Below are 16,466 nucleotides of genomic sequence, written 5' to 3'. Positions count from 1 at the left end.
CAATAAAAAATGTTTCTATAAATACATTAACAACAAAAGGAGGACTAAAGAGAATCTCCATCCTTTATTGGATGCCGGGGAAAACATTGTGCCAAAGGATTAAGAAAAGGCTGAGGTACTTAATGCCCTCTTTGCCTCAGTCTTTAGCAGTAAGACCAGTTGATCCTGGAGTACCTGGCCCCCAGAGCTGGAAGACACAGATGAGGAGCAGAATGAAGCCCCCATAATCCAAGAGAAAATTGTTAGCAACCTGCTACACCACTTAGACACACACAGGTCTATGGGGCTGGGTGGGATCTACCCAAGCGTACTGAGGGACCTGGCAGAAGTGCTCACCAAGCCATTTTCCATCATTTATCAGTCCTGGCCAACCAGGGAGGTCCCAGTTGACTGGAGGTTACCATATGTGACACCCACCTACAAGAAGGGCCAGAAGGAGGATCCAGGGAACTACAGGCCTGTCAGTCTGACCTTGGTGGTGGGGAAGGTTATGGAGCAGATCGTCATGAGTGCCATCACACAGCACATACAGGGTAACCAGTCAATCAGGCCCAGCCAGCATGCGTTTATGAAAGCCAGGTCCTGTTTGACTAACCTGATCTCCTTCTATGGCCAGGTGACCCACGTAGTGGATGGGGGAAAGGCTGTGGATGTTGTCTGCCTGGACTTTAGTAAAGCCTTTGACACCATTTCCCACAGCATTATCCTGGAGAAACTGGCTGCTCATGGCTTGGGCAGGTGTACGCTTTGCTGGGTAAAAAACTGTCTGGATGGCTGGGCCCAAAGAGTTGTGGTGAATGGAGTTAAATCCAGCTGGTGGCTGGTCACAAGCGGTGTTCCCCAGGGCTCAGTACTGGGGCCAGTTCTCTTTAATATCTTTATCAAGGATCTGGATGAGGGGATCGAGTGCACCCTCGGTCAGTTTGCAGACAACACCAAGTTTTGTGGGAGTGTTGATCTGCTGGAGGGTAGGAAGGCTCTACAGACGGATCTGGACAGGCTGGATCGATGGGCCGACGCCAGCTGTATGAGGTTCGACGAGGCTGAGTGCCAGGTCCTGCACTGGGATCACAACAACCCCATGCAGCACTACAGGCTTGGGGAAGAGTGGCTGGAAAGCCACCTGGTGGAAAAGGACCTGGGGGTGTTGGTCAACAGCTGGCTGAACATGCGCCAACAGTGTGCCCAGGTGGTCAAGAAGGCCAACAGCATCCTGGCTTGTGTCAGAAATAGTGTGGCCAGCAGGACTAGGGAAGTGATCGTCCCCCTGTACTCGGCTCTGGAGAGGCCGCACTTTGAGTCCTGTGTTCCGTGTTGGGCCCCTCACTACAAGACAGACATTGAGGTGCTGGAGCGTGTCCAGAGAAGGGCAATGAAGCTGGTGAAGGGTCTAAAGCACAAGTCTTATGAGGAGCAGCTGAGGGAACTGGAGTTGTTTAGCCTGGAGAAAAGGAGGCTGAGGGGAGACTTTCTCACTCCCTACAACTACCTGACAGGAGGTTGTAGCCAGGTGGGTGTTGGTCTTTTCTCTGAAGTAACAAGTGATAGGACAAGAGGAAATGGCCTTAAGTTGCTGCAGGGGAGGATTAGATTGGATATTAGGAAAAATTTCTTCACCAAAAGTGTTGTCAAGCATTGGAACAGGCTGCCCAAGGAAGTGATGGAGTCACTATCCCTGGAGGTATTTAAAAGATGCATAGATGTGGTGCTTAGGGACATGGTTTAGTTGTGGACTTGGCAGGGCTAGGTTAACAGTTCAACTTGACGACCTTAAAGGGCTTTTCCAACTAAAACAATTCTTTAATTCCATGATTCTATGATAAAAACATTGAAGAGAACTGGCCCTAAAACTGAGCCCAGGGGAATCCCACTGGTGACTGGTCTGAGTAATCCCATTTACTAAAACTCTTTGAGACTGACCCACTGGCCAGTTGCTCAACCAATATACTATGGACTTGTCTAGCCCTGTGCTTGACTGTTTATCCAGAAGGATACTTTGAGACACAATATCAAAAGCTTTGCTAAAATAAAAAAATACCACATCTACTAGCTTCCCTTGGTCAACTAGATGGGTCACCTTGTCATAAAAGGAGATTAAATTGGTTAAATAGGACTTTCCCCTTATGAACCTGTGCTGGCTATGACCAATGACTGTGTTGTATCTGAAGTGTTTTTCAGTAAGTCCCAGAATAACCTTCTCCATAATTTTACTAGGCACCGAAGTGAGATTGACAGGCCTGTATTTACCATGGTCTTCCTTCTTTCCTTTCTTGAAAATTTGGACATTTGCTAGCTTCCAGTTGACTGGGATCTCTCTGGACTCCCAAGACCATTGAAAAATGGAGACAGGTCCCGCAATGACATCCGCCAACTCTTTCAGTACCTTGGGATGAATGCCACCAGGTCCCACAGATTTATGCGCATCCAGCTGGAGCAGAAAGTCTCAAACAAGTTCAGGGTCAGTTGGGAGTTTATCATCCCCCCAGTCATGGTCTTCCAACACAGGGCTCCAGGGGTCCCAGGACCCATCATCGATGTTGAAGACAGGGGTGAAGAAGGCATTAAACTTCTTTGCTTTGTCTGCATCCCTATTTGTGAGGTGACCAACCTCATCAAGCAATGGACCGATGTCATTGCTGACTCTCGTTTTTATAAGCTTCTTTCAGTTTCTCATTTTTGAAACACTCTATATAGCTCAATCATAATGTTAGACCATAAATATTTCAGTATTTTATCATCATTAGTTACTCTGCTTTGAACAACTTGAGCAAGACAATTCAGTAAATTCTAGCACCATGGTCTTCGAAGTGTAACTGTTGAAATACAAAGGTATTTACCCTCAAGAATTTAGAACATATAAGTGATCATTAGCAGAATTAGTCCAGGGAAAAGAGATCTGTACCTTTCCTGGGAAATGTTCAGTTGAAGGCTTGATAAAAACAATCAAGTAACCAACCAGCTCATCTCTCCCTTTCTCCCCTGTAATTCAGGTGGCTGAACACAGGAAAGAGAAGTGCTGAATTTAATATTTTTGAAACCCAGTCTATTTCTGGTTGCATTCCATTAGAGAAGGCTCTTTTCTGCAACCCTCCATGCTAATTGTGCTCCTGGGCCACAACAATATTCAGGGGTGGGGATGTGTTCCCGCTTTCCAATGAACAGCTGCAAAAATTCTTCCTATATAAAGGATGTAAAAAAAAAGTAATAGGCACACTTTTTGTAGCTATTTCCTAGTATAATTTATTAACTATATTTCAAAGACAAATCAACCTGGTAATTCCCAAATGACTTAGAAGTCAAGGAAAATGTTATGTGCAATAAATCCCCACTTTTCTATATAAGCAGAATATATCAAGAATATTCTTTCCCCAAACAGGACACCCAGCATTACCTCCCTTCCAATCCAATGCACAATTAACTATCCTAACTGTTTCAGTTCACATTCCATCTTAATGTTTCAAAATATTAGATTCTGGAGCATAAGGTAATCCAGTAGAACTCATAATACAACTGGCTGCTTCTACTCAAGTAGCAGAAAATCAGTTGGCCAGTCAGATGAAAGTCTTAAAAATTTCATTGTAGTAGTCTTGTTAGAAATTAAGATCTTAAATAGCATTTGTTTTTCTATGTTTTGATCAGATTTCCATTTGTGTCTCGCACCTGCTTCCAGCTCTGCAAACTCACTTGGTAGAACAACATGAATGGTAAACGTCATAATAACTCAAATTACCATAAGATCATAGAATAGTTTGGGTTGGAAGGGACCTTTAAAGGTCATTTAGTCCAACCCCCCTGCCATGGGCAGGGACACCTTCAACCAAATCAGGTTACTCAGAGTCCAACTGTCCAACCTCACCTTGGATATTTCCAGGGATGGGGTATCTATCACATCTCTGGGCAATCTGTTCCGGTGCTTCACCACTCTCATTGTAAAAAATGTCTTCCTTGTATTTAAAGGAAGATACATTTAAATGTATCTAAATCTATCCTCTTTTTAGTTTAAAACCCTTACCTCTTGTCCTGTCACTACATGCCCTTCTAAAAAGTCTGTCCCCATCTTTCTTATAAGCCTCCTTTTGAGTACGGAAGGGCCACAGTTAGGTCTCCCTAGAGCCTTCTCTTCTCTGGGCTGAACAACCCCAACTCTGTCAGTCCGTCTTCATAGGAGAGGTGCTCCAGCCATCTCATCATCTTTGTGGCCCTCCTCTGGACTCGCTCCAACAGCTCCATGTCCTTCTTATGTTGGGGCCCCCAGAGCTGGACGCAGTACTCCAGGTGGGGTCTCATGAGAGTGGAGTAGAAGGGCAGAATCACCTCCCTCGACCTGCTGGCCACACTTCTTTTGATGCAGCCAAGGACATGGCTGGCTTTCTGGGCTGCGAGAGCACATTGCTGGCTCCCGCCCAGCTTTTCATCCACCAACACCCCCAAGTCCTTCTCCACAGGACTGCTCTTAATCCTTTCCTCCCCCAGCCTGTACTGATACTGGGGGCTGCCCCAAACCATGTGCCAGACCTTGCACTTGGCCTTGTTGAACCTCATGAGATTCACATGAGCCCACTTCTCAGGCTTACCCAGGTCCCTCTGGATGGCATCCTGTCCGTCAGGTGTGTCAAGAGCACCACAGCTTGGTCTTGTCTGCAAACTTGCTGAGAGTGCACTCAATCCTACTGTCTATGTCATTGATGAAGATATTAAACAGTACTGGTCCCAATATGGACCCCTGAGGGACAGCACTTGTCACAAATCTCCATCCGGACAATGAGCCGTGGACCACTACCCTCTGGATGCGACCATCCAACCAATTTCTCATCCACCAAACAGTCCATCCATCAAATCCTTATCTCCCACTCAGATCAAAATAATCTGCTAATTTAATCTTAACTTCTTCCTACAATTCTGCTAGCCACACATCAAACTTCAAGGCACTGCAATGGATACTTTAGATGTTAATATTGTCAGTAAGAATTAAGAATATGTTTGATGTCAAGGTCAGTGGTTCTCAAGCCATGGAACACTAGGCTGCCAAAAGAAATGTCAACCTTCAACTCCAAGCACTACTGAAAGGTCATGGAATAAGCCACACAATGAAAAGTAGTACATGGATATCCTAAAAGACAAGAAAGTTCAGGTCTACTAGCAAAAATAAAATAAAAATAGTAAACAACAAGTAAACTAAAAATTTAAAGTTTGCATGAACAGGCTCCTCATTATTACCTATTATCATCCTACGTCTTCAAAATCAGCAAATCCCAGTAGGCAGGAACACATAGTGCTCACATATTAATTTAAGGGCAGACCAGATATTGCTCCACACTTTTCAGTCAAAGATTGTTAAGATTTTAGGTAGAACTTGCAAAATTGTTCAAGTTATCTTCTATCACTGATACCCATCTTTTACTGCCACATTTGAGCAAATTCCTTTTGCAGGAAACTCATACTATATCTCAAATTCTAGTCCTGGGGGAAAATGGAAGTCACAGAAAACAGGTTAAGGAGAAAGTTCTACCCTACTGTCATCCTGCATGTGTTGAGCAGCCTCGGGCGCACTCATCTTTCCAAAGTATACCATCCTTCTCCAGCACTGCTTGAAGTTAAAATAAACCATTATCTCAGCATTCAAATACATACTGATAACAATGCAGACTCAAATTGCATCTAGTGTACATTGAAAGTGATAGAATTACACAAAACCTGAGATCTTTTACTTAACTGAGGATTTTCGCACTGGTGTGCAGTTTACTTACCACCTTCATTTAATTTGAATTCATTTCCCTTTAGAAGCAAGAATTACCTATTTTCTAGAGAATTATAATTCATCAATGTATATGCAGTATTTAAAAAATGAAACTAACAATTTTTTCAATATATATAAGCATGCACTGGTTTTCTTGAGTCATTTTGCCATTTCCTCTGAATTTATGGAAGTTTGAAATGAAGATGAAGCAGAGAGAGAAAACACAATGTAGTCAAGTTTTATCAAACATATATGTGGTTTTATTCCTATGTCCAAGTACATGAGATGGGATATTAACTTTAAATAAGGACAATAACACATTAAAATCAGACAAACCTCAAATTATTTTCTGGTAAATAAAACCTGAAAATTGTTGACTGACTCTCAACCAAGTAATGACTTAATACTGGATGCACAAAAGACTCGTTAAAAGGTACGTGACTTTGGAATAAAACTTTAAAATTCAGTTGTTCAAAAAACATTGTATGGAAAACCTTGAAAACATCCTTCTTTCTCTGACTCCAGTAATTCAACCTATTCAGAAACACAGTTTGTCAGACAGAACTTCAACACAGAGGGGCTCATTTTGAAAGTCACTATTATAAAAAGTTATGAGGAGAACAGATCATGTATTTCAAGTCCACATTATTTTTGTGACAATTTGTTGTGATGGCTGTCAGTCAGTTAATGATATTCATTTCAATGGTCTCTGTAAGACCATTACTTTTGTTCTCTTCTAGGTAAGTAGCTCTTTTCTTAGTAAAAGTAGCAAACAGTGTATCCATCATGCCCAAAACTTCTAGTAGTTCCTCTTGATAGTCAATCTCTTTTCCTATGGCTTCCTGAAGTCTCAAGAATTGCCTATCAACAATCGCTGACTGCCCAACCACAGGCTGATAAATGTCTGTAAAGAAAAAAGTCACTTAAGAATCGGCGTATCTCTAAAAACATGCAAATTATATTAGCTAGTTAGAGATGCATTTAAGGAGTCTGGCACAAGTCCAACACTGTGGACAAACAAGATAACTTTAACAGTGTTCTGAAAACAGTCTTAATTATCGGTATGTACTCACAGTGACAGTAAATTAAACTAACAGAAGCAGAAGTTTTTACAACCTCAAAAACTATCTTTACCTCATTGGAGAAGGGGAAGTCACTTGTACCATCTAAGTATAGAAACATGAAGTATCAAAGATACTGAGGAGCTTCCTGCAGCCAGTGCAAATCAGATACTGACTGTGGTCAAAGTTATCTGGCCACATCTCTTTTTGGATCATCCTCTTGCCACTGAGTTCATACTTATAAACAAACCCATAAAGGTTTGGTTTCTTAACAATTTAGCACTTTTCACCTTATTTCCAAGCTAGTTATATGACTTTGAAAATCTTTTTTGTGTTATACTTACCAGTGATCATATCTGCAACAGTCACCAGTACAGGAGTAAATCTAGGCTCGATCACACGCCTGCAAAATTAGAAGACATCCCAATTTTACTGGTTTTACCAAATGCACTCATTCTCCCACCAAGCAGCAGCTTTCTCATACAGGAATACAGGCATTTTTTTCTTCATGAAGAAACATCACAGAACAGCAGTCAGAGATGCGAATCAAAAAAAGCTACAAAAAAAGCTCCTCATTTCAGGAAGGCAGTGGGAGTCTGAGGACTGGCAAAAGCCACGGGAATGTGAAGACACAAGTTTAATTGAAAAGACAGAAAATAACAGACTAAGAGTAGAATGTCTGGCAAAGAAGTAAAATATATTTTCTCACACTATTAGCAAAATTGGTTTGTGCTAACAGGTAAACTATTTCAGTACTATCCCAGACCTTGGTATCAGAAAGCAGAAAGTATGCAAGACTTCAAGAGTACCAGCGTTCCACCCATGATTCATTAAGACTCTGTGGCAAAACCTATTAAGAAATACAGGCCTCAAAATATTCATGGAGAACTCAGGTAAAAATAATACCTTGCCACAAAGGTAAGAAGGAGATTAATTTGCTTCTCATCTCGGCCTGCAAGCGCACTCCTCAGTGTTCCTCTGCGATGTAGCTCCTGCATAACTGCAACCGTAACTTCAGGAGTATAAAGTCTGATGGGTGGCTAGACATAATATAAGAAGAGTTTAGTACCAAAGCAACATCTTTACACACAAAACAGGGCTGATATCAGCAAACCCAGAATGGAACCCACACAAGTTTGATCCCCTTCTAGTTATACACTGAAATAAAATTAGCTTGACATACAGAAAAAATCCACATCAGATGATGGCATTCAAATCTGGTAAGACAAAAACCAATGCCTTACCTCCAGTACTGCATCAAGGGCCTTGGAAGACTGAAAGCTCTTCAGCAGCTTGTCGTATTTCCTCAAAACACGTTTTACAGGTTTACTGACACAGAAATCTTCCTAGAATTGAAAGATGAGTTCAGAGTAAGACACACACACACAATGGATTAGATGTATTAACATGAACAAGCTTATATGTCTTTGTACCTTCCCTCCCTTCCCTTTCTTCAACTTAGCACACTCAAGAAAACCAAACCAAACCCCACAACCAACAGTATTTTGAGGATTTCTTCAGTGTACATTTTCTCAAACCCCTATACCTGTTTTGGCATGTAAGTTCTTCCTTTCACATAGGTTCTATATGCTGGTTGTCTCCTCTTTTGAGACTTCTCCTTCCTTTCTTCAGGTTTTCTGTGTTTAACATTTAGTACCCCATTGGTCATGCCTACGACTATGGTTTCATCTTCAGGCTATAAAGAAATCAGAGTTAGGAACCTAGTGTTTCATTTCATGATGCATGCTCTACCATGTAGATTTCTAAATCTGTATGCTTCATGATAAGGCTCTAATCACAGTGTCATAGAATAACTTAAGTTGGAAGGCACCTCTATGAGGTGCCATGGTCAAATATCTTGTTCAAAACAGGCACAGCTTCAAGGCTATGATTGTAAGCAACATTACCCATCTAATAAACCCTTAATAAATACCTAGAGGGACTATAACCTGACTAGTGAAGCAAGCTTCAATATGCATTAACATCCTTCTGTAAGTATAATCTATTACAAGTTTTGGTTTTTTCAACAGTGTACAACTGCCCATGGCTATTACATGCCATACAGTAGACATGAACAGCACCTATGAGAAAGCTATCATGGAACAGCAGGATTTTGAGAAATAAGTGAAAGTTGTTCAAAATACCAGTCACTGGTATAAATTTCACCTACATAACAGAGGTTGCATGTATTCAATACTAATGGTTTTAATTTTAAATGATGCACTGGAGAAAAACACTGACTTCACACATAAAATACTGACCTGTTACTATTAACAGATAATTCTATGAAAACATTAAACATTAGATGAATGCTCAACTGCTGGTAAGAAAAAAATTGTTAGGAATTATTACAGAAGAAATAAAAATTAGAAAGTCATTATGCCGCTGAATAAATCCATTATTTACCCACATCTTAAATCCTATGCAAGTCATTTTCAAGCATTTCATAGCAGATTCAGAATAAAAGAACAAAAAAACCCTGAGGAGAATCAAAGATTGGCTTGATTTGAGACAGAACTCTTCAGCATGAGAAAAAAGGATAATTGAGGAGGGATATGACAAAAGGCTACACAATGATGACATGCATGGATGGAGATCAGCTGGTCAATGTCTTGTTCAGGGGCATCAAATGAAGCTAATAAAGGTTCAAATAGAACAAAAGAAGGCAATTCTTCACACGACAAGTAGCAGAAATGTGGAACTCTTTGTCAAGGAATCTAATGAAGGTTAAAAGCTTATCCAAGCTCAAGGAGAGACTGGGCAGGTTTATATAAGAGAAATTCTTTGAATTACACAAAAACTACACTCTGATGAGCTAATTTCTCATCTGAAAATGAGTTTAGAATTTGGGAGAGTATCAGGAAACTTATCATACAGACTTGTCCTGGTTTCAGTTTTCCATATGCATCTACTTATGGCCATAGTTGGAAGCAGCATCTGGAATTAGACCAGCATCTGGTTTGACCCAGTAGAGCCAGTCTTATGTACTTATATGACCATTTAAAACTCAAGAGTTTTAGCCAATAGGACACAAAAGATTATGTTTCAAAAGATATATACACAGCTCTAGAGATGCCAAACTACAGGTATTGCTTGTTTTACAGCTGCTGTAGAGGCTTAGAGGGTATGGGGGTTTTTGGTTCTGTACTGTTCACCTCAACCAAAATAATTCAAAACTCATTCAGCTCTAGCTCCCTAGGAAACAAGGTAGGAAATGAAGAAAGGAAGATACCGGCTCCACAGACACCTTCCCTTATGTTTCAGAGGAGCAGGACAATAGTAAAGCAGCAAATCCCTCACAGTCCCTTTTACATGTCCTTCAGAGGCTACATAAGAGGGTGACTACATGATGACAACATTGTTTTAAAAAGTGGTGCTAGCCTCCAAATTTCTGGCCAGCAGATCACTTATCCATTGGAATTCAAATGTTTCAGAGAAATTACAGTCTTTGTTTTCTGTTTCCAAGACAAGAGATGCATGCCTTGGCAAACAAGTTTCTTTCTGCTCATACCTCATGCCTTCTCCTTTCTTCCTCAGACCAACCTAACACCAACAACTTTTAAGACAAGTTCACCCTATTCTAAATTTCTCAACGAATGAACAACTTTCTTTTATCACTGCCAGACAAGAGGACTCACAGGTTCCTGAAAGGCAAAAGATGAGTACAATCTTCTTAAAGGACTTCCCTTCTAAACTAAATACTTCCCCTATGATATATACTGTCCCTGATAAACACACAATTTTGTACAGCTCTAATCAGTTAACATCTGGTATCTGAATATATTATTATGTTTAAAACCTCTTAATGTATTTTTTCCTCAGGAGGAACACATTCAGTCATCCTACTTTGCAGGTACAGTATTCTTCTGAAACATCCAATAGCAATGAAAGCAAAAAAAAATTACTTCAGTGACTTAAAAGATATCAGTAATTACCTTGCCTAGAAAGATTTCTAATGTACTTACTGACAATGCAAGACTGAGGATGGATGTTGCGTAATTAAAGCTGTGGACTACTTTGTAGGAAGTAGTGCTGTAGATCTTCACATGCCTATACAGAAGAGTAATGATTAAAACCTTGTTACTATTGTAGACACTTTACAGGAATTTAATCACTCTCAACTTCCATAGATCATTTAAGGTAACTGAGTGTTTATACAAAGCATTCTTCAGATTACACTGAGCTGCTTAGTTATTACCTCTCCTGCAACAGAAAGGTTCTGTTAAAAGATACACGAAAGTCAAGAAAGATTTACCAAAAAACATGAAAATGGGGCAAGGACAGAAGAAATTGAAGGCAGATGTAGTGACTATCTGACTTCAGCAGCAATTAGGAAACACTAAGACATTTCTTCAGAACTGTTCTTAAATTTTAAATGTAAGATCTATTGACCATTTACAGAAGTAAATCCATAGATAATCTTGTACCTCTTTAATGATTTGGTTGAAGGTAGGAAATATTTAAGAAAAGGGAAAACAAAACATTATCTTACAAGTATGAACTTTAGTGTTGTAAGCACTGAATGACCAATAGCTACACAGCTAGCGTGATCTTAGCTAGCTTATGCTTTGCAATCATGAAGACTGAGGAAGCCTAGGAAGTGCAGGAGGGAGGGAGAGAGGGAGGAACAGAACAGATCACTGTCGTTTCAGACCACTTCTTATTTCTAATGTCTCGGAGACAACAGATTGAGTACCAGTACTCAGCAACTCAACCCAAACAAACAAAAAAGCAAGAAGGACATATTTAACCTGCGCACCTTGGGTACAAAAAACAACAGCACACAGACACAAAACCCAGGCTCTTTAAAGGTGAATGCTAATACACTTTCAGTTATTTAAACTGTATTAAATTTAAGAACAGTTACTTTATGGAGACTGCAAAAGTCAGTTTAGAGATTCAGAAAAATGAATGCTTATTCAGAAATTCTCCATGCACATTCCCAAACAGCACACGCAACTTGTACTGACATTCATGCTAGTAAGAGGAAAAGGTTAATGTATATTCCAGTATGTACCTTGGCACCAAGACATGTTTTCAAATAATTTGTATCTCTAACAGTTAAAAGTGTTTAAGCGCAAAAAACACATACAGATTCACAGTGATGAATTACTTTCAAAGGAAAAAGTCCTAAGGAACTTAGATCACAACAAAGCTACAAAATACACTAACCTGTCCAGGGATCCTGACAATAACCTTTGTCCAGAGCTGTTCAGGCATAAACAAGTTACAGTTTTATGGTGATTTTTAAGTGAAACTAGTAATTGTCCGCCTTTTAGTACATCCCAAACTTTGACATATCGACCTCCTGTGAGAAGGAAGCACACAAAACAGTTTGACATACATACACATTTACACTTCTCTGGAGAAGTTTTCACAGAGTGATATAGCATCTCCTTTGTAACCCAGAGTTTTCTGTACCACTCACCATCCCCATCCCCATCACAACTATCTCCTGGAACAAGACACGTTGCAAGCCCTTTTTATGCCATTCTCCAGGCACAGCTGAATGATTCAACATACTCCTTACAAAAACCAAGAAACTAGATACCACTGGGTTACAGGACTTCTGATGCAATGGCAAGAAAAGACTAAAAAACCTTATCATTAAGATACCATTCCATCTTTTCAAAACTTCTTAAGTATGTTCATTCCTTCACTGTAGCACTGGGCTAATTAAATTCTCTACCTTGTCATTAAAAATGTCTTTTTTTTTTTTTTTTTGGACCAACTACAAGAAAATCAAATCAGAGACAAAAAGGCCCCTACCTTCACCCTCCAAATCGACACAGATTCCTAAAGAAGATCTTTGAGAAATCCATATGTTACATCACTTAGAACTTCATTACCAAATGAAAACGCCACAGAATAAAAAAGCAGCTGAAGTATTTCTCAAATCAAGGTCACAGAAAAGAAATTTGATTTTACTGAAGTACCTGCAGATACTAGAAGCCCACCAGAAGGGAACAGAAGCACGCTCTCCACAGGCTGGCCATGTTCTATTGTCAAGACACTACTTTTTGTTCGTGCATCAAATAGTTTGACAGTGTGATCATAGGAACCTGCAAACAATACCGTAAATAGCTTCAGTTTCATAATTTCAGTTATTTCAGGAACTAAACCAGTCACATCCTACAATCTAAAGGAGCTCCTGCCAAATGGAAAGTTTTAAACCATATACTTAGAACACCTTGTGGTTTACCTTGGTTAATTTACAGCCTTCAGGCATTGTAAGTCTTCTAATTCTAGGCCTAGCAACATGTCAGGCCTCTAAGGTAACTGAAGTCTTAATTTCATTTTCACTAATCAAGTGAATTTTTAACAAATATCAGGCAACCTGAGGAAACCCAGTCTCTTGTGCCTCCTCAAGAAAGGAATACTATTTTTTTCATAGCAATTTACCATACATTTATAGAAAGCTACTACTAGGAAAACCAAAAGCAACTGGTTTCAAATAACTTCTCACACAACCTTCATTTTTGAGTCTGCCAGTTTTGGGCTGTACAAACTACAGTGGAACTAGTGTGTTGCTCTGGAAACTTGATAAAACACTTCAGTCAATCCCAACTAAAGTATACATTCACAGGATTTTCTTAAAACTTTCAAAGGCCAGTCAGAACAGTCCCATTAGGCACCCACTGGGGCCTACAGGAAAGATAGAGAGGGACTCTTTATCAGGAGTGCAGTGATAGGACAAGGGGTAATGGGTTTGAACTAAAAGAGGGCGGATTTAGGTTAGATATTAGGAAAAAATTCTTCACTCTAAGGGTGGTGAGGCAGTGGAACAGGTTCCCCAGAGAGGCCGTGGATGCCCCATCCCTGGAAGTGTTCAAGGCCAGGTTGGATGGGGCTGTGGGCAATCTGGTCTGGTGAAGGATGTCCCTGCCCATGGCAGGGGGGTTGGAACTAGATGATCTTTAAGGTCCCTTCCAACCAAAACCACTCTATGATTCTATGATTAAGTCTAATAGGCAAAAAATGTTAAAAATTAGTTCAGAGTTTCCCTACAAAGATCAGTATCAAGCTTAAAAATCAAGCAAAAAAGAAACAACAAAGTAGGCACTGAGTAGGAAGGCAGATTCTCCATGTTTAAAACATAATAAGGAAGATCCTACTGTATTAAAAACTATCTTTCTCTGTTTTTCTTCAATCCAAAAGAACCATATATAAAAAATAAAATCAAACCTGTTACAAAGACATCCGCATTCACTTTACTTGCACAGCCGCATCTCACATAGTCAGTATGTTCACTGTATGAGACGATTTCTGTAGCACTTGGAATATCCCACAAATTTGATGAATAATCATCACCACCAGAAAATATTCGGTATTTATCAGACAAGAAGCCCACTACATGAACAGCCCTAGAAACCAAAGTTCACAATATCCAAAGTTAAAACATATACTTGATTCCAGAAGAGTCAGTCTGCATGAAGAGCTTATTAAAGTGTTCTATCTGAGTTAAAAGTGCAAAGTGTTTACTGTTGGAACTTACAAAGCCTCACTTTAGAGGTTAAAAACACTTTAGGTTTTGCATTTCCAGCCAGAAAAAGGTCACGCTGACAGATGCTTACCTAAGCACTGATATGATCTGCCTCAAAGGTTTTACAGATCTACTAGATGCTCATTCAAAAGCTCTAAATTCTGCATTTGTTACTTAGAAGTCTGTGTACTAGCACTGTTCTTTAGAAAAATATTATAGTAGTGAATTTGAACTATGACTGGGCTGGAAAATCTTCTTGTCCTTTAAAAGTACTATTTAAATCTGTATTATCATCATTGCATCCCAACAGGGAATGACTTTGACAGAAAACACAGATACCTTAAATGTTACTACAGTTAACTAGTGGTTAGGATATAAGATAATGCCTGATCTACAAACACAGACCTCAAACAGAAACACTCTCAAGGTCTGCCTGTGTGCTTTCCAGTGAAAGGGGGTTTGCTGTTGTTGTTCTAGACAGATAAAACACGTATTGGTTTTCCATAGCACAGCAATCTGTTTAATCTAAGCATTGTCTTCTCCTCACTGGTACATCAGAACTTTTCTAACTCCTCCCCAACCCCAACCTGCCATCATGTGCTTTTTCTGTTTTGGTTTTTTTAAGGGATTCCTGCTCTCCCTGGCTCACTTCTACAGTGTTTTTGTTTAGATACTTTTTAGAACTCTTTCCCTGCCAGCATCAAATGTGCTTATCACAACGTATTGACACCTAATTGTATTAGAAAACATATTTATTCTTCCATGTACTCAATTCATATTTAGAATTTAAAAAAAAAATTCACTGCAATTTTTATTTCAATTTAAAAATCTACTTTTCAATAAGATCTATGTGAGACAGTTGCAAGCAACATAGGTCAGTATTATTCAGATTTTCAGCAACATGCAAAGCAGACATATGTAAATACACCAAACAAGCTTATGCACACAAAGAAGAGAAAAAACCAACACTGTCTTACTTGGTATGACCATCAAATTGTCTCAGTGGTGCTTTTCCACTAACGTCAAAGAGGCGAATGCTACCTTCCTCGCTGCCAGCAACAAGCAGATTGCCATCATCTCTGTATGTGGCACAATAAGCAGCATCTTTGAAGCGAGAAAATGTTTTGATTGGTTCCTGAGAGTAACGACCATAAATGTGGATCTAGCAAAACAAGAAGACATTAAGTTTGCTCATATGATACCAACTGAAGGCCAAGAACATAAAAACCTCAGAAAAGCCACTTACCCTTGAGGAAGCTGTGACAGCATAGTTATATGGAGGAACAGGGGAGAAGTCGATTTTATTTACTGCACCAAACTCCTTTATCTGAACAGGTGTCTAAAACAATTGTGATAAAGATCATTAAATACATATAAGCACACCATCAAAAACTAAAAACAGCAAAACAAAATCTATTCTTTCTACAGAGAGCTCAGAACTCCATTTAGAACCAAAGTATTTTGAAATACAATCCTACTGAATTTCTCTTTTGCCGGGCTACTTCTGCTTTTACGATTTGTTTCCAATTTACGCATTACAACTGACCCATTGATTAAGTGTTTTGAGGAAAAAAAACTCTCATTCACTCAGGCACGTTTAAAAATAATTTGATTAGTCGCACGAAAGCAGTAAAAAAAAAATCTAGGACAATAACTAAGTCTGTTGGGCCAATTTGGGGCACAAGTCAGGCTCGTTTCCTAGGAAGCCATCTAACAGGTTTCCGAGCGGTGGGAACTGAAGAACCGCCGCTAAGGGACGGCGGCAGGCGCTGCTCGAACAGCACGGACCGGACGGCGGCAGGCGCTGGTCGAACAGCACGGACCGGACGGCGGCAGGCGCTGGTCCAACAGCACGGACCGGACGGCGGCAGGCGCTGCTCGAACAGCACGGACCGGACGGCGGCAGGCGCTGGTCCAACAGCACGGACCGCAGCGCTGACCCCGCCAGTCGCAGCCACACGGGCCGGCCCGCTGCCCCGAGCCCCCCGCGCCGCGGAGAGCAGCCTCCTACCTTGTAGCCCCGCCAGTACACCGTGTCCTGCGTGATCCTCTCCCCGAGCTTGGGGAACGCCTGAACCACCACCGGTTTGTACGTGGCCATAGCTGACCGGGAGCAGGGGACGCCGGGCGAGGCCAAGGCCTGCGCGGTACCTCCTCAGGGCCCGGCGGCCGTCGCCGAGTCGCG

At 40.6% G+C, this 16,466-nt stretch overlaps 1 protein-coding gene across 1 annotated transcript; it reads right to left on the bottom strand.

Annotated features, from left to right (window-relative positions):
- Positions 1-5,974: 5,974 nt before the first annotated feature.
- UTP15 (UTP15 small subunit processome component) lies at positions 5,975-16,428 on the bottom strand. Its single transcript, XM_075739327.1, has 12 exons — positions 16,293-16,428; positions 15,528-15,620; positions 15,259-15,443; positions 13,984-14,162; positions 12,735-12,860; positions 11,971-12,106; positions 10,764-10,848; positions 8,345-8,494; positions 8,043-8,144; positions 7,705-7,838; positions 7,143-7,201; positions 5,975-6,641 (listed from the first exon to the last, which is right to left on the bottom strand). Exons 1-12 carry the CDS (start codon positions 16,380-16,382, stop codon positions 6,418-6,420), a joined length of 1,563 nt encoding a protein of 520 aa, XP_075595442.1. The 5' UTR covers positions 16,383-16,428; the 3' UTR covers positions 5,975-6,417.
- Between the last annotated feature and the right edge of the window lie 38 nt (positions 16,429-16,466).

Source organism: Balearica regulorum, chromosome Z (assembly GCF_011004875.1).
Source record: "Balearica regulorum gibbericeps isolate bBalReg1 chromosome Z, bBalReg1.pri, whole genome shotgun sequence".
NCBI lineage: Eukaryota > Metazoa > Chordata > Aves > Gruiformes > Gruidae > Balearica > Balearica regulorum.
This window is presented reverse-complemented; position numbering and strand designations above follow the sequence as displayed.

Coding starts and splice junctions, on each gene's coding strand:
- UTP15 (XM_075739327.1), bottom strand. CDS start 16,382: ATGGCCACGTACAAACCGGTGGTGGTTCAGGCGTTCCCCAAGCTCGGG. Junction 15,621..16,292: donor TGTACTGGCGGGGCTACAAG/GTAGGAGGCTGC, acceptor CAATTGTTTTAG/ACACCTGTTCAGATAAAGGA. Junction 15,444..15,527: donor CTGTCACAGCTTCCTCAAGG/GTAAGTGGCTTT, acceptor TTGTTTTGCTAG/ATCCACATTTATGGTCGTTA.